General features: G+C 40.5%; 1 protein-coding gene across 2 annotated transcripts in view; it reads right to left on the bottom strand.

The window, feature by feature from the left end:
• The window catches only part of EFHC2 (EF-hand domain containing 2), a 63,841-nt gene that overhangs the window by 12,134 nt on the left and 32,586 nt on the right, over positions 1–19,121 (bottom strand). For both annotated transcript variants that reach the window (XM_074814509.1, XM_074814510.1), the window contains exons 8-11: positions 16,223–16,388; positions 15,071–15,213; positions 8,674–8,870; positions 4,110–4,243 (exon numbers count right to left, since the gene is read on the bottom strand). In XM_074814509.1, the coding sequence (XP_074670610.1) occupies positions 4,110–4,243; positions 8,674–8,870; positions 15,071–15,213; positions 16,223–16,388 (640 nt within the window). The remainder of the gene's footprint in view (positions 1–4,109; positions 4,244–8,673; positions 8,871–15,070; positions 15,214–16,222; positions 16,389–19,121) is intronic.

Genomic DNA, 19,121 nt, shown 5'->3' with positions numbered 1-19,121 from the left:
TTGGAGTGATTTCTGGGTAAGTTCCTGAAGGCACATCAGCAAATGGACACAAGCTTTGAAGCTTAAGAACCAGGACTAGTAATTATGGTTCAAAACAATCTCCTTCTGCTTTATGTTGTTGGTGGAGGGGAGGAGAAGGACTAATTTGAAAGACTACATTGTCCTTGCAGTAGGGGTTTTGTTGCCTTCAATGATTACAGAGTTCTTCCTATGTCCTGGGTGTTGACACAACATAAGGGAAGAAAACCACCACCAGCAAGGTATGCAAGGAAACCTTAGAGGCTTCCTGCTCTCCTGGAAAAAACTGACCTGAACTGTAGGTTACTTCAGCTGTTACAAGGCCTCTTGTCAAACCTGGCTTAGTGCAACTACATTGGCATTGTGATCCCAAATGTCTGCCTCTGGTGAACTCATGATCGACAGGACTTTTTTTTAATAGCAAGCATCAACATAGGTTTATGTGCCTCAGTCAAAATTAGATTAATTATATATAATACTTCTGGATAAACTGCACTAAGAATAAACTTCAACGTAATTCTGATTATATACTGATCTTTGAAAACAAATGGAAGAAATTATTAGTGATGCACAAAGTTCTGACATAAGGCTCAGACTGCTGGCTGGAGAACAGTTAAATTCTTGAATCAATATGATAATGGATCTCTTAACATTCACATGTGAACTAAAAGCACAGAAACTTAGTATCCTTCCAAACTGCAAAATTTTATCAACAAACATAATTTTTCACTTGCTTCATCTCAGAAGCTTGCATAGGCTTGTTCAAATGAAGATATCTCTTCATAGAATATGATTGCACTTACACAGCTATTCAAAAAAGGTTGCTAAACACTGTACAGCGTCTACTTTGATTCAACTACAGCTTTCTTCATATTAAATAAACCAAAAAGATCCTTTATTTGCAGTGGCAGGAGATAAACATAAGGAGAAGCCAAGGTGTTGATAGTAGCAAACCTTATTTGAGATTATGCAAACTCAGTGACCAAAACTTGGTCCATCTATTAATATTATCATTGTCTTGTCAGTATTATTATTCCACTTACTGAATATTACTATTTATATTGTAGCAGCATTCAGAGATTCAGTCAAAACTGGAGCCTCTTTCCTGGAGCCTGCAGTAATACTACTGCGAACACAAAGAAGAGGACAATACTGCCTGATAAGCCTGGCACTCTGAATGCTTGGGCTGGTGAAGCTGAAAGCATGTAGATAACATCACCCATCTGAATATTTCCAGAGTCTGGATTTCCATACATGGCACATATTTTTCCGTGTCAGGATTTTAAAGGTCTTTTATTTTCTCAAGCCAGTCAGTGACAAGCAAGTCACCAAAACCGCCAGATAAAATAATTGTCTTGTTTGGGAATTATGGAATATTTTAGTGACTGATAGGGCCTAATGAGTGAGACCCAAGATTTGCAAACAGAATTACATCTAAACTCTTCCTGACAAAAAGAAACAAGCTGCAAAAATTGTTCCCACAGCTTAGTTATTTTTTGTTTTACTTGGGTTTTTTGTTCTAGAAGAATAAGACAGATTGCAATCTGAATTTGGTAGAGAAAGAAGAAATAATAATTAACTGTTTAAAAGAGCTGTTTCTCAAGCTGAATTGAAGATAAACATCTTTGTTAAACCCACACGGTTCTTTGTCTCTAACAGGGAAAAGTCTTGCCAGTAGCTTAGGAGAAAAAGCAGTCTGTTTAGGACCATGTGATGCACTGGCATCTAAGTTTCAGTTATTTTTTTCTTCTGTTTTTAACAAAGCTTTCAGTGGTTTTAACAGTAACTTAGGGCATAGCTTCAGTGTACGCCATGTATTTATTTCCTGGATGATGTGCTGTAGATTTGGGTTCTGAAAGTAGTTAAAGTAAATTGTATAATTACAATTCTGCTTCACTACATCATACTTATAGGTGCATTTTCAAATGCAGTTCGTATCAATTTACACAGGTAGAAAGGAAGAAATCTGAACAGCCAAATCTAGAGCACAGTAAAGCTTTAGCTGTATTTAAGATAAGAAAAGAGGATTATCATGCTGGTTGAAGCTGTCACACAGATAATTGCCTGTACTAAAAATAATCATTTGTAGTCAGTTATAATCATGAAATGCCATGACAGAATAAAAATAAACAGTGATGTACACAAGAAAATACAAAACTGAAAGAAAAATACATATTCTATTCACAAAAAAAATATCTTAAGAGTTTTCATAGATGCAAAGAAGTGCTCTCGTCTTCGTCATTAAAAATGTTTTGTTCTAAAATAAGATACAGGGATAATAATTAGAAGAAGGCCTTTAAATTACTGGATATAATATGAATGAACAGAAACAAAATCTACAATCACTATAAAAGTTAAATATTCCTTCGAGGCAAATCCTTCTTCTGGCAGTGTGAATGCTTCCTGTTAGACGTCCTTCCCTCCCACCACAGGAGGGATGTAGACCATTAGCAGGTGCTCAAGACTGGCCCAGGTGAGCATTGAGGCCAAGAAAACATTTCTTTCATGGGTTCCCCTGCTTCCTCTCTTGCTCATGGAGAGGACTACTTCATTTTTCTTGCCGAAATCAAATGCCTCAATACCATATAACTAGACAGATCTTACTCCACCCCACAGAACAGCACTACCCTAAATTAAACAGGTGGGCTGTTCACAGCTGCACAGAATATGACCATGACTAAATTTACACTCAACTGAGCCTTTTCTTGATAAAATAAAAATCTTTCCCTGCTGTTTAAAATCACAATCATCCCTTCTAAAAGTGTGCTCCACCAATTTCATCACGAAAATGTTCTAAAACTTTGACCTGCTCTTAGTGTAAGAAGATAAAGTTGTGCAGATGATTATTTCATAGTTTGAATTAAAACCATAATTATTTGATTTTAAAGTTATTGTGCATATAAATTAAAACCCTTTTCCAAGTGCTATAATGTTTCTCCACATATACACTAACTCAATTTTCTCCCCTTCTTTCTCTAGTAATAACATTTTCCCTCTTAATGCAATTAACAATTCAAAATCTTGCTTCTGTTGAGTAAAACATCTGAGTCTAGAAATATTTTGACCCAAAGTTGCCAATAACTGTGGCCGCCTCTCTTAGTTTAAATCCTACCTTTTAATCACTTATTTTTCATTTTTGAGTACCAGCTTGTTTTCATATCTCACTACTTTCAATTTGAATTGCTGGAAGAACCTACCAGCAATCTATATCTCTTCTGAGATATTTCAGAAGCAATTTCTGCCTTGGTTAACATTCCTATAGGGATGACATTCCACGCAATATACATCTACTTATATGCTTTAGTTATTATGACAGTTGCTAAATATGTAGTGCATTACCACTGTGAAAACTAAATGCTTCTAGGTGAAATTTCCTCCTCTATTCCACATCATTAATTTTACCAGTACCCAACACAGTTCATATGCTCAAGTATTCTAGCTGTGGGATAAACTGAAATCAGCCTGCATTTGAGCATGATTTCCTCTGTCAATATACGTTTGCCCATTGCCATATCTGGATCATTGCCAGAATCCAGATTTCTGTTCTCCCTATCTATGCTGAAATTACTATCCAAGCATTAATTAGTGCTCTCCCTACTGTCTTCCAGTCTTTTTTTAAAGTTGCTTACCACTGCATTCTATAATTTCAATACACCTTGGTTCTGTGAAGACTTTCTTCTGTATTAATGATTCAAAACCCAAATAGCGTCATTTTCAGGAGGCAACTCAAACATTCCTTCTCGAATTTCAAAACTACTAATTAATTTGTTTGACTCTCAGGATGGACTTTTCTTTATCTTTCACTGTATATATTACTGCTGACTTGTCCTTCTTCACAACACCCTGTGTCAGCTCCATAAAAAGTAGACAGATTTTAGTTGTGCTTTTCAGCTTACTTGAAACTATCACATTTCTCTTTTTTTCTGGGGCATGGATTCACTTTCTCACACACAGTCTCCAAGTAAATGCAAGACAAATGTATGCCATTTGTCAGCTAACACGTGCAGAAAGCATCACGAAACAGTCATGCTCTGTACATTTTTGGGAACATGCCTTCATTAAATACTAAAAAACAAAATCCACTGTCTTACCTGAAAGGCTCATACTCAATCACCTTGGTATGCTCAGGGTCAGTGGCTGCAAACACCTGTCTGATTTCTTGGGAGCGAAGTTCAGTTATGTCTTTCAGTTTCTTGAGGATGACATCAATATCAGCCACAGAAAACTTAACAGAGGAAAGCAAGACATAGATTAGAGAGAAAAGCACTATGCAACCAGCTATGCATGTACCAGCAAGAGTTGTCAAGATGCAGGGCAGTGCTGAACTGCTAAGTAGTATTAGTTTCTCCACTGTCTCACTTCAAATGCTTAAATCAGCACTGTGTTAAGTTTAGAGGGAAGCTTGCTACTGAAAAAAATTGCTTCCTATTGAGAATATAAAAAATTAAACAAAAATCGTCAGATCATGCACTCTCAGTTTATTCCAGCTACACAAATGGACTTCCACTTTTGCTTCAAACATTGTATTGCTAAAGTAGAAGTAGAAACATTTAAAGTACAGTTCTAATAACTTGGTCCTCATTTTATGTTGGTGCACCTCATTTAATTCTCAATTACTAAATTTCACCAAGTTAAAACTAATTTTTTCACCACTGGCTCCAATGAACTGTTCCAACAGATACTCATATTAGACCATGTTGTCTTACATACTGAGAATTAGTAGATTGGAAACCTGTTAGGAACCAATTTTTCCTGTCATGTAAGAAGAATGCTTATTTTCTTCCTAAATAGGCCATAAAAATAAATTTGATTTTAGATAAACAGAACTGGAGCACTAAGACTTCCACCCTTTATTAGGCTTGTTGTGTTGGGGCTCTACCAAAGATTTATTTGCTGTATTCATTTTTAACAAAAAATATCTATCTATTTAGTCATTAAATTGGGGTTGACTCCAAGTATGAGTATCTGATATGCCCTTACATCTGGTATGCTCCACCTAACTTATAAAGCACAATGAACTGTCTGAAAATAGTTTTCTCCCATTTCTTCCAGTAAGCAATGTTGGTTTAACTAGAAATTATTTGAAATTATGACTGGTTTTAATGTCCTCATTCCCAATTATGCTGAAGCCTGTCTACAGCTTTGTATCAGTTCAAAGGGATCTAGAAAAGGGTATTTAAAAGTCCCTGTGACACTGCCAGAGCAGTACAAATTGATCCAAGTTTAATTAATACATCAGTGGTTAGAGGTAACATGCTCAGATTTAGAGAAGACAATTGGTGCCAATGCAAAAACTCCAGGTACCACCCTGGCATGCAATGCCACGCAGGGCAATGGTGTGAAGCAGCTGGACCAGCAATCAAAAAATTTTAGAGACAGCCAAGGAACAGAGATTGAGAAAAGACTGGGCAGAAGGAATCAATGAGCAGAGTATTTAAAGATGGACAAAGTGATCTGTCTATTTAAGAACCTGTCTTCTCTACATTATCCAAGTAGTTATTTTTACACCTTTTTTCTAAACTACATATTCCAAACACCTATGCAGACACTGCATAGCTGAGTAGCATGGCAATCTTTACCCGTAATTGTTGACCTGTAATTGTTGACATGCTAGTAGTCACAATCTACTTTTGTTTGACTGTCTTGCTTAAGTCAAGTTTATTATGTTGAATTCAATGGAAGTAAAATCAACCTCCGTGTTTGTGCTGCAGAAGACTACAAAGTTTGAACAACTGAGACTGTTTCAGAGATGACAAATTCATTTCCAAGGAGGCACAGCAATGCCTTGTTTGAAAGAGTCCTCCTCAAACCTGGATAATACCGGTAGGGCTGTGCATAAAACACATGTTCTGTTTTGCAAGCAAATTCACACTTTCTAAATATATCTTTTTTTCCTCAAATGGGAAAAGAAACTAAAAATGTTGAAAAGTTTTGAGAGTTAGATCCTTAAAGTTACTTTCAGTACAGGTGGCAATCGAAATGACAAGACTCAATGATTTTTTCTCTCCCCATAACTTAAAATCAATATAAATAAATAAAATTTTGAAACCAAAAATTAAAACTTTCCAAATATCTTACATGGTGTCAAACAAATGTTTCAATGATAGCAAAATCAATTCCCACCTGAACTATGATTACCAATCAAAATTTCATCTAAATCAACATATGCCTATAGAAATGTGGTCAAAATGGCATTTTCCAGAAGAAAAACATTCCACCTGGATTTCTTTCACCAGTTTTCAGAAAATGTACTGTTGTGCTCTGCTAAAATGAAACTTCTTTCTATTCAGAAGGAAAATTATTTATTTTCTCATTTTAAAAATAGCTGACAAATAGTCATCTTAAAATTGTTTCCCCTTCTTCAAACCATCTTCCAGCTCTACTCTTCTCTAATAATTGCTGAAGTCCCTGTGATTTGAGTATGCAATCCCCTGATGAACTGAGGCAAACAAGGTGTGTCCTTACTTCTGGAGCTCTATTCAAAGGATGTGAGTAAAGCATCTATCATCGGGAGAATAAACCTTTTTTTCTGCCAGCTGTTTTCAAATCTTAACCATGCAAAGAACATTTCAAAATTCACTTTAAAGTAGTATTTTTAGTGTTGCTTCTTCCCATTTTGCAGATTTTATTTTGATAATATACAATCATTGCATCTGGAAAACTAAGATCTCACCTGTCTGACCCAAGGTAATCAGTGCAAACAGCAGTTCCACAGAACACTTACTATTTAATGATGCACTCTGCATTTTGGAGAATAGCTTTGGTTTTGATTCTACTAGGAGGAGAAATATTCTGGCAGTAAGAAAACATAATGTATACAGCTTTGCGTTTTACTGCTTAAAGCATTTAGCAGTCGTAGCATTTTACATCAACATGCAATTTGCAGACCTTCCTCATTATTCCAGGGAAGGCAGGTGGTGCTAACTCCACGTTAATTTACAAAGAAATTATGCTGTTCTGCTATTTTTGTTTGAGTGAGAACAGCACGTGTGGCCCAAAGGCAGCACCAGGGTCAGGCTGCATCTACCTCTGCCTCAGCAGCACAATGGCATCAAGACTTGCAGTCCCCAAGACCACACTAGGCCTACTGGTGTCTTGGGAGTCCTGCAGATTCACGCGCTTTGGTGAGGCAGCAGACAGGGAACAATTAAAACTTGCACTAAGAACCTTCTCCCTTCTTCATCCACAAAAGGTCTGGACAAATAGGCAGAGGACCATAGCTTGATAAACCCTCCTGGCTATTTTCCCTAGGCAATCCCTTATCATACTTTAATAGCCTAAGCAAAAGGGCAGCTCTGGAGAAGGTCTGTTGAAGCACAATTCATGCTTCCACCCCATCACGAGCTATGAAGTATACGCCAAAGTCCTCACAGTACAGTCTAGTCCAAAGGCTGATGTTCAAGATCATGCCGTGATGAAGCAACAGTGCAGAAGAGGGATTGGGATGCTGACGTGCCTTGGCTCCTGAGCTGGCTCAGAGCAATGGGGTCAGAGCTGCACATAACAGGAATTTCCAAGTGTATCAGAGTACATTTACTCAAATATTGCAGCACAAACTTCATAAAAAGAAACCATAATCTACATTTCTTACTAAACCAACATAAAATCCCACAAAATGCTCTGTGACTCTACTGTGGTTGTCCATCCCTGTATCCTTTCTTTTTTGACCTCTGGGACAATTGCTACAGGACAATCAATTTCCTCCAATTGGATACATTTCTGGCTTTAGTGGACGAGAGCTTCTTTACCAGCCATTTGTGTAATGACTGGCAGCATAGAGTATACATCAGCAGAAGCACCCCAGCTCTCTATTTATTGCTGCTCTCCCCTCTGAAGGCAACACCAAACTATAGTGAAAATCAGTACAAACTGTAAGCTTGAATTCTTGACTGTGATATGACTTTCTAATATTACAAGGGAAACAATTTGGCAGATAAATATGTATGAACCCAAACAATCAAACCAGGGAATAAACCAGCCTCATTGGCAAGACTGTAAATTGGATGTGCCCACATCCTAAGTGCTGTGCACTGTTCCAGTCTCCACATCTCACAGTTGCCTTGCAAGGACAGACTAAAATAGGGTGAGACTCTTAACTGGGGAGAATCATGCTGAGGGAGAAGAATGTCTACGATTTACAAAATTATGACAGTTGTGCATAAGGTGAATGGGGATCTTCACCAAACCCCAGGACACTAGAACTGGCATTGAAACTAGTGGGAGGTTGGTTTAAAACAGATAAAAGAAGCTTACTTCTTTTATCATATTTTTTTTACATAGCAGGCAGCAAACTTTTCAACTTGCTGCCATAGAAAGCTGTGGAAGCAGACAGTATCTGTAGGTTCAACAAGGGTTAGATGCAATTCAGGGACAAGAGGTCCATAAACATTCTCAAGAAGGAACAGGCAGGGATATATCTTCTAACAACCCCTAATACAGTAAGAGTGGATGCTGAGAAAGTAGAAGTGGAATGGACAGTAAAGAGTGGCCAGGCTTGCATGCACTCCCTAGTTAGTGTCTCCTAAATCCATTGCTAGACAGAGAGCACTGGGATGTGAACTTTGGGTGAAGAAACTAGGTACAAGTAGTTCTGAAAAATATATAGATAAGGTACAGTCCTTAAAGATAATAGAAAATAACAAGACCCTGCTTCACCTCATTTGCATGCTTCTCCATGTAGTTGAACGTGTACTCATCGGCATCCACCAGAAAGAAGTTGTGACCATGGAAACAAACTCTGGCTCCAACAAACAGATTCTGAGCATTGAAGTATTCAGATGGCTCACTCTTAAAGAGCTCCTGTCCAGGCTTCTTAATGCGACCTCTTTCCAAGAACTTCCCACCAAGTATCCCTATGGGAATAGAATTGTAAATAATTAATTGTGGCTTTACTTGGGAAAATAAAACCACAAATGAAAACCCAAACCAACTGGTTTGTATTTAAATATCAGTTTTCATCCTTGAGTGTCTTATAATATACTCTCCCCCTCCTTCTCATTGCTAAAAGAACTGTCTCTGCCAGCGTCCACAGCAAGTTACATTGTGCATATTCTGTGACATGTCTCATTTGAATGCCTGCCAAACACCTTCCTTTTTTCGCTTTTCTTTAAAATGGGACAGAAATGTGCCTCTTCAAATCGTTCCCATAACCCCGCTGCCATCCTTGGGACTGACCCCTGAGAAACGTAAGATGGAAAATGTAAGATGCAGGCAATTATGCTTGAACTGTTAAAGCAAAAAAGAAAAAAAAAATTCACAACTTAGGATAGCACAGTCCTACAAAGATCATGAATTCTGGTGCACTGTAATTCTAACTTGTTTTCAAGGGCTTTTGAATGTAAAAAAAAAAAGTGGGAGTGACACTAACTTCTACATACTGTTCTGCCAATGCAATTTAATTACGATCTGTTATTTCTTTCATGAGCTGGGTATGTCACATTGTATCTTTTCACATTATAATGATATTCATGCCACTGGAAACTGCACACAGTGCTCAAGTAATATTTCGGTATATTTCCAGTAATATCTTCTGGTGCACCAGAAGACTGCACTGCATGCCACCAAGCTTTCTAGCAAGCATTCTGTTACATTTTGTTTCATCAGGATATGTGCCCTACAACAACTCTGGAGTGCCTGGGGTTTGCTTCCTGTTTATATTTGAGCTTCCAAGCCAAAAGCCAAAAAGCATACTTTAGTAACATTTAATGACGCCTTACATATTAGGTAGTGATGCAAGTCTAATAAAAGGCTGATGAACAGTGTAATAAAATGCCTTTTATAGTCAAAATTATAAATGAATGTGAAACCAAACTACTTAGTAAACCAGAGTTTGGAGCAGATGTCTGTCTTAATTGTTTTATTAGCACCATAAAAGCAAAAGACAAAAACACTATGGCAATGGCCAGATCTAGCTTGAATCAAAAAACAATTTAAATCTCTAATGTAACTCTAATCTTAACACATTTATTTTCACCTAGCTATTAAAACAAATATGCAGTTTTTAGGTTATATAATCCTGGCAACTGTTTGTAATATTTAAATAAAACTGGTCTCTGTAAGATTGGAACTTCACTCTTATCTCTCTATTTCCCTGCAATTGTGTGCTTAGATTGGAAACTTGATACCTCTGTCCCATAATTGTTTTTTAAACATTATGTGTTAGTACATTTGAAGAGGTATAAAGGAAAACAACCGAAAATATCTCATTAGGTAAGAGATTTTACACTGAAACCTGATGAGAAATTTTGATGGAAATCTACAAGAGCCAGGCTCAAGGCACAAAATAAACACCACAACCAAAGACCCTCTTCCATTAAGATCAGATTGGACTTTGCAGGTGTTTGTACAGCTGTTGGCTTGGTCTTACACTGAGTAAAAAAGGGCTTGTGATCTTCTGCATGGGGAGCCAAAGTTCTCATGCTTTGACCCCCATCTCAACAAGTGCTTCAAGATGTCCAGCCCTGTGCATTTCAAACACAGTTTCACAGTGCACTAATAGTGTGAAGTACTTCTCTGCGCCTTCAGGACTGAGAAAAGTAAGAGCAATTTATTAGTTCCATTTTAGGACTGAGATTTGAAACATTTTTACTTGCCAATTTGTATCAATCATGCAAATAAAAAGGCAAAAATAGCCCATTGAACCTGTGCACAAAAGGGACCTTCAGGTTGTTATTCTGGGAGTCATTTACTGTTTTAACTCATCCCCTCTCTGAGATGTGCTCAAATTTGCTCTTCTCCCACCCCACCACTTCAACACTTTTCCTTCTCACACGCATGTTCTTCTCGCTCCCATTTTGCATGTCTTACTCCTTTTTTCTAGCTGCTTTTACCGGACCTCTCAGAATCACAGAATCTTTCAGGCTGGAAAAGACCCTTGGGATCATCGAGTCCAACCATCAGCCCTACTCTACAAAGTTCTCCCCTACACCATATCCCCCAGCATCTCACCTAAACGACCCTTAAACACATCCAGGGATGGTACTCCACCACCTCCCTGGGCAGTCTATTCCACTGTCTGACCACTCTTTCTGTGAAAAATTTTTTCCTAATGTCCAGTCTAAACCTCCCCTGTTGCAGTTCAAAGCCATTCCCTCTTGTTCTATCACTAATTAACCTGTGAGAAGAGACCAGCACCAACCTCTCTACAATGTCCTTTCAGGTAGTTGTAGAGAGTGATGAGGTCTCCCCTCAGCCTTCTCTTCCTCAAACTGAACAGTCCCAGCTCCCTCAATCTCTCCTCATAGGATTTGTTCTCCAGGCCCTTCACCAGCTTCGTTGCCCTCCTCTGCACTCGCTCCAGCACCTCCATATCTCTCTCGTATTGAGGTGCCCAAAACTGGACACAATACTCAAGGTGTGGCCTCACCAGTGCAGAGTACAGGGGGACTATCACCTCCCTACTTCTGCTGGTCACACTATTTCCAATACAAGCCAGGATGCCGTTGGCCTTCTTGGCCACCTGGGCACACTGCTGGCTCATGTTCAGTTGCTTGTCAGTTAGAACCCCCAGATCCTTCTCTTCCACACAGCTCTCCAGCCACACCTCCCCAAGCCTGTAGCGATGCATGGGGTTGTTGTGGCCCAAGTGCAGGACCTGGCACTTGGCCTTATTGAAGCTCATCCTGTTAACGTTGGCCCACCGATCCAATCTATCCAAGTCTCTCTGTAGTGCCTCCCTATCTTCATACAGATCGACACTCCCGCTTATCTTGGTGTCATCTGCGAACTTCCTGATGATACACTCTATGTACTTATCAAGATCATCAATAAAGATGTTAAACAGAAATGGTCCCAACACCGAGCCCTGAGGAACACCACTTGTGACTGGCCGCCAGCTGGATTTAGCTCCACTGATCACCACTCTCTGGGACTGTCCATCCAGCCAGTGCTTGACCCAGCAGACTGTTCGCTCATCCAGGTCATGGGCAGCCAGTTTTTCTGTGAGAATTCTATGGGGAACTGTGTCGAATAGAATTCTCTCTCTCCAAAGCCTTCTCATCCTTAACCATGAAGAAATCCATTCACTTTTCTTTCAGGCATGACTAAAACGAGAGAGGGATAGACAGAGAGAAGAGAAAGGTATAAGATAGAAAAGAAGAAAGGTGGAAACAAAGAAACTTCTGCAGTCCCAGAGCTCTTTCCAACTGCTGCTCTACCTCCTCTCCATTCTACTTCTTATCCTGCCTCTTCAAGGCTGTTCTCACTAAACTCTCCAATGGCCAGCTCTTAGCCACATCCTTCCACTTCACCTTTCTACACCTCTGAAAGTCAGCTACTCCATCCACTTTAACATCCCAGGGAAGTTAAAAAACCCATTTACAGATACTTGCCTTTCACAGGGGTCTTAAAGCATTTGCTATTGTTGGTATGCAAACTCGCCATTTATCATTCCACATCTTGTTTGACAAGCAGTGTTCAGAGTGGGCTCCCAGCTGCAATCCCATCATATATTCTCATCCCAAAATAAAACGAAGGCAGGAAGCAATCTCTGGCCTGGCACCCATGCTGTTGAGAGCCTGACCAACTGACCACATCTGCACTGCAGTGTGTGGCTCTGGCTCTGCTCTGGGTGCTACATGATAAATCTGGGGTCTTAAGACACAGCTGTTATTTTTGTGTGTTCAAACTGTTTGAAGGTATGTGAGAGCTGTGCTGCAGCCCAACAGAGTGGTGTTTTTCAGCATAAAACTGAGGGTATGTGTTGCAGCCTCTGGGTGTGGCAGAAGGACCTGAATTTCTGAGTGTGTAAAACCTCCTGGGATAGTGTTAGACGACTGATAAGGGTGGAGCAAGCCAAATCTGGTGCAGCCTTGTCCTTATTGCCTTGCAGAAGAGTTTTCTGGAGTTAAGCATTCTCTAGGAGGGGCCCCAGGCTCTCTGGGACCTTGTCTAGTTGGAGTGGTGCAAAGGAGAACCAGGAGTGACTGAACAGGCAATACATATGATTGGGGTCCAAGATTCAAACTGTTCCCTGGACTTCTTTAATTTAACAGTGCAGCTGTACCCTTAGCATTCTTTATGTCTCCGGACATAAAGAATGCCAATCAAACATGTCATTCACTAGTGGACAACTGACCTGCTCTTGAGCTTCATAGTAGCATTACATAATAAATATATACATATGTGATGCATCTTTAACTGTAACAAAAGAAGTTGCATAAATTACAGGCCACTGGATGGCAGGAAACTAGTGAAATAATGACGACAGGACACTGGTGCTGTAAGCAATGCTAAATCTTGATGTTGCAGTGCAGCAGGGCTAACTGAGAATGCTCATTGAAGCCTAGGCAGGTACTCTACACATTTTCAAACCATTCCTCAGAGAATTGTTTGTATTTTAGTTGGGGGTGATGTCCCTATTTACGCATTCATAACATAGCTGGAGGCAAGCAGAGATGCCATTAGAAGTTCTTTTCACTGAAAAGGCTCAGGTCTTCCAAAAACCTACCCGTGTGCAGGGCACTCAAAATGACTCAGTAGCACCACTGGCACAGAAAGAGTTCTCTAGGAATACAGAAGGGTCTAGATATTCACCACACCTCCATTTTTTATGGATGTGATGTTCATCATAGATCTGAAAAGAACTAACATCAGAAATCATTTACAGTAAAGGCTTACGCATAGGGTCGCAAGAATACTTATATCTTAACTGTAAGCTGAATAACTGGACCTCAGAAAGTCAACTGCTGGTGCTAGAGCCTGAAGCAAAGGGGAGTGAACAATTCTCCCTAGGACAGTCTTTGCTCTAGACAGTGAGCTGCGAGTACCAAACAGGTCAGTACTGAGCACAGTGAGCTGGTCTCCATTGCAGGGTGTACCTGAAATACCATACAAAGGTGCTCTGTGCTAAGATGCTGATACAGGGCAATTCAAGCAATATCAAAAGAGCTAGTCACGAGGTTCCACAAGAGCCTAACATGGTAACTAAGGAAACCATCTATTACTCTTTTTCTCTTCTTTGAGAGAATGTGATTTCCTGATTTTATTCTCTGTATGGTTTTATCAGAGGCTGACAGCAGCTTTTAAGAGTCACCCCTTCAACTGTGTATGTTGAGAGGTGCCAGAGCACTTCTGGATGTTAACTGCTCTGACACTCTTGCTGCAGATGTTTTGTGGGCTTCACAGAAATACACTAATCTCTCCAACAGGGTCATGCTTAGCCAAGGCTTCCCTATCTCTCTGAGTTACAAAATGACTTCCTGACATCCTTCCCAGTGCTGTGTCCTTCCTCCCATGCGCAGGACACTCCAAGCAAATAAAAAGATGCTTGAAAATCACAAAACCTTTCATCTCCTCGGTTGGAGGCAGCCTACAACGGACAACAGTGGTCAAAAGAATTTAACCATGACAACATTGGGTGACCATGTTTCAGCAGTAGGATAAACGTGATAAAGCAACTGAGAAGTAACAAAGCATTTGTCACTTAAACACTGGTAGCCTGGCTCTTGAAATTCAGTTCAGTATTATACACACACATACACGCGTACCAATGCTAGCATAGGGCAATCTTCACTTTTTATATGCTCAACACTACATGATTAATGATAAAGTATGTTAAAAAATATCACAGCTGTTTTGGTTTCATGAGGTGCCTCTATACAATGGATGCTACATAGGTTTCATAACACCATAATACAGTCTTGCAAAACAAAGGATTTAATCTTTCATTCTTGATTTCTTACATTTCCTGTCCCTATTTATCGTCAGTTACAACACAATTCCTGTATGTTATCCACAACAAAAGCAAATGCTTAAAGCCCAAGTTTGCAAATTAAAATGTAATAAAAGTTCTAATGCATTAAACTTCCAGTTCCCAAAGGATGTCGTGAAGTACTGTCATACAACAAACAGCATTATTCTGAGTGATGAGATTATAAATTACTATGACATATAGCTATGCAAGATAATGCAGCAGACCTGCTGATGTAATTCCCATTTAGAACTCCATATCCCTGCTTCTGCTAGTGATGAGTCTGGCCACAATGTTTACTGTGAACTCTAATCAAACGAGCAGGGCAACTGGGACTGATTGCAAGACATTATTACATCTTACCTGTGTTTTGCTGTGTATGTTCAAAAACTGAAATGGTGTCATCACTCAGGAAGTAGGAAATAATGAATTTCCGATCCTTGTCAATAGGACTATCTGTGACAAGTTTTGCAAGAAAGCGCAGTATGTTACTTTCCATGCCACTTCTAAAAAGCAAAAGAAGAGGTAAGGAATCAGAAAAAGAGTATGAGAAAAGTTTTCATCACTAAGAGATGCATTCTCTTGAGTTTTGTAACATACAATGTGTTATTCCTGGACCAAGAAGGGAAATGGCATAAGATTCCCTACTTTGTCAGAAACCATTTTCAGCTTAAATTTACAGAACCAGCTAGAGTCAGCCAGACAGAAAGGAATAATTTTCAGGGGAAAATTACTTCTCTGCCACAAGTCTGGAATGAATTTGTATTCAAATTCAGTTGCAAATCAAGCACCAAGTTTCTTTCCAGAAAATTTATAAAGGAAGGACACATTTAGGTATGTCTATTTTCAGATCAAATTCTGAATAGCAATACACACTAGGATTATCTCCACAAAATCAGGCCCACCAGATGATCTTACTAGTTGGATATTTGCTAAGTGATTGTGTTTTAAATGATTTACAGTACCGCTATATGTACTATCAATACGTTCCCAAACTTTTTTCTAATAGCTTTCTTCTTTCATGGAGGTTCTACAGGTGAAATTCTAGCATGTGACTTTGCTTTCCACTTGGGCTTCAATAACCACTGCCTGACAAACCATTCCACAATGGAAAGTAAAGGGTTAATACTTTAATATAGCTATAGTAAACTACATGAAATTCAGCAGACAAAAAAAGTAAATGCAGAAAGTCAAACAGAAAAACAAATCAGTGTTGGACTGCTGAAGCATACAAAATTCCTCACTAATTCCTGGACTAAAACTCCCACTGAAGGCAGCGGAAGAGAAGAAGTTAGGGGATGGGAGGATCAGAATATTTGCCTTCTCAAAAGAGAAATTTTGCTGAGTTCAGACAAAAATGGAGTACCGTGTCACTAAACCAGTCCTCATGCACCTGTTCCTTAAAAGTCTGATGAGCTGAGGATTTTGTTAAAAATTGACACCTCTACTTAACATTTATCTTCTTCACAAAATGATATAATTTACAAAGTTGGAGCTATTTTTTCACTGAAATACCTGTCTTTCTCCATGAATTTCTTAAAATCTTTTTGGGGAGGCTTGGGAAGCAGACCCATACAGGAGCACAGAGAATCCTCTTCAGAACCAAATCCAGTATAAGGAGGAAACATTTTTTCTGATTTTGGCGGTGGTGGGGCCTTAAATGGAACTGGAGTGAAATCCTCTACAACAAAGACAGCAAGACTTATTTATTACTGTTCTTATGAAGCCATTCTACTAAGGATTTAAACCTTCGATATGAATACTTATTAGCCTATTTCTGTAACAGAGCACTGATCAAAGTCAAACCAGGATCCCTCCTACTGTTACAGGGTAGAAAAAGACTCCATAAAAGCCAACAGCGAAATTATTGTTTCTTCAAGGGTTTCAGGATTTAATCCATAATCCTAAAATGTTTGACAAATATCATTAAGATACACATGCAAAAGGAAAGACAAATGTAGTTTCAAAATGGGATAAAATAATAATTCTAAATTAATTTTTCAGTTTTATCCTTTGAGGAAACATGATTAAGTAAATACTTGGCTTATGAGTTTCCTGCTCTCTGCTTTTTGCCAGAGGAAAATAAATACATAACTAAATAAGATTTTATTCATTATTTAAATCATACATATATGAGAAGACTTTGGTACTTTGAAGCCAATAGCTTCAGTCCACATCTCACTTTATCCAGTGTCGGAAGCTTTGTTTTTCCTCATCTTCCCCAGTCTTAAGTATTTCCTCACAGTGATGAATGGTCCTGACTGACCCAGATACACAGCAGGAGCTCTCCTGACTCAGCAGAGACATGTCTGGTCAGGGACCTGCACTCACTTCCCATAAGGGTTGCTCCCAAAAGCCCTGCTGCCCTATGGTCCCTCCTTACTCCTCTCTTGGTGAAAATCTTGCTGTACCGTTGTTGTTTCCCTGCACGGCTCTTTCACTGCAATACAGCTTCCAGTTGCCAGTAGGGTTCACATAAAACTTCAACAGAGAATGCAGTCTGCTGGTTAGATAAGGTTAATGGAAAATGGAAAAGGTGAGAGGAACAAAGTAACTTGTATATGGGAGAAAGTAAATGGGCAGACCTGAGGCAAATGAAGACATAAATATAGGAACACAGGATAATCCAGGTTGGACGGGGAGGTCTCTAGTGTGGTCTCCTGCTCAGGACAGGGTCAGCCCCAGGCCAGACCAGGCTGCTCAGGGCTGTGTCCAGCTGGGGCTCGATACCTCCCAGGACAGAGCCTGCACAGCCTGACCTGGCAGTCTGCCCCGGGGAGGAAAGTTTTTCCTGATAGCCTCTTGCTTCCACTCATGCATGTTGCCTTGTGCCTTCCCACTGTGTCACAGATGAAGAGCCAGGCTGCCTGGTCTCAGCAACTTCCCCATGGGTGGGTACAGGCAGCCACTCGGGCCCTCCCAGGGCTGAGCAAGCCCTGCTCTCCTGGGTGTGCTTCAGCCCTGACCATCCTGGGGCCTCCCCTGAACTCGCCCTGGCTTGTCCATGTCTTTCCTGTCATGGCAGACCCAAAAGCAGACACAGTACCTTGAAGAGGTCTAATGAGCACTGAGTAGAGGGCGATAGTCACTTTCCTCGATTTTTGGGCAGCCCAGGCTGCAGCTGGCCTTCTTTGCTGTGGTCCCAAGCCCAGCTGGCTGCCACCCACAACCTGCAGAGCCCTCCCCACACCAACACAGATGTAGTAAGAAGGTTGGAGCCAACCGACGCAGTACTGCCCACGTGGAGTGGCATCACCTCCACACCTGCGTGAGCTGGAGATGCTGCCCTGAAGAAGGGGTGGCTGGCTGGGCTAGTAAGTGAAAGACAAACATGAGGCAAACTGGAAGATGCATCACAAACCACAGCCCACGGGGCAAAGAGTGATATAAGTGACTAGTGTATAGAAGTGGATCCCATGAAATAAAGGTTTTTTCTTTAAAACTTAACTTTTCTACCCAGAACTGAAGAGAGATGAATAACCTGAACTTGTAGCACAGGTTTCAGCGCATATGACAAAACCGCTGTCACTTGGAACGTTTTCTGAACCGGTTCGTGATTAAGATGTTTTAAACATGGTTATATTAGAAGATCAAAGCAACATACTGTGACTTGCCTAACAGCAGTATGAAGTTGAAAAATATAGAAAGCATTCAGATGTCAAGAGTTTTTCTTTAACTTGAAAACACAATGAGATTGCCTTTGGTCTTCATCTCTTAGAAGAATATGGCCTGACTTGAAAAACTAATACCTTACCTTAATCAGTCAAAAAGGGGTTTTGCAAAACCATGCCAACATTTTTCTCCACAAAAGCTGCATGTGCCCTTTCTGCGACGCAGAAGTACAAAGGCCAAGTCCATATGCAAAAGAAAGTCCATTCAGAAGTTTTCAAAGCGACCTTCACCACGGAAGAGCACGTGTCTACGCACACACGCACCAAAACACTGCTTTCCAAACACCGTTTGTCGCAAAACTGCCTCGCGAGACACTGCCGGGGCGCCACGTTCCATAACCTACAGACGCAATCCTTGTCGCGACGATCGCGGAGGACGTGCGACAGAATGCAACCCCCCCCGGTACCGGCCGCGCCCCGGGCCCTGCTTGGCGGGCAGGGGGAGGGGCGGTAGCGCGTGGCCGCCTGTGCCCGCCCGCAGGCGGCCGTTCCCGCGCTCCCACAGTGCCACCTAGTGGCCGCGCGGCGGGGCCGGCCGGCGGCGGCCGCCCGCGCGCCGTTTCCCACCGCCTCTCTTCAGCGCCCGGCGACCAGTACCGGGGCTGCGGCTCTTGTAGTTAGGGTCGTCCTGCTGTTTACAAACCTTAACGTTATTTTTTTAAAAATTATGCAATATGTTAATCTGCACTAGTGTTTCCTCCCGGAGGTTTGTAACAGAAACAAGCCCCTTCCCTTTGCACGGT

The sequence above is a fragment of the Strix aluco genome, chromosome 2 (assembly GCF_031877795.1).
Source record: "Strix aluco isolate bStrAlu1 chromosome 2, bStrAlu1.hap1, whole genome shotgun sequence".
Lineage (NCBI taxonomy): Eukaryota > Metazoa > Chordata > Aves > Strigiformes > Strigidae > Strix > Strix aluco.
Note: the sequence above shows the minus strand (reverse complement) of the source record. Positions and strands in the feature narration are given on the sequence as shown.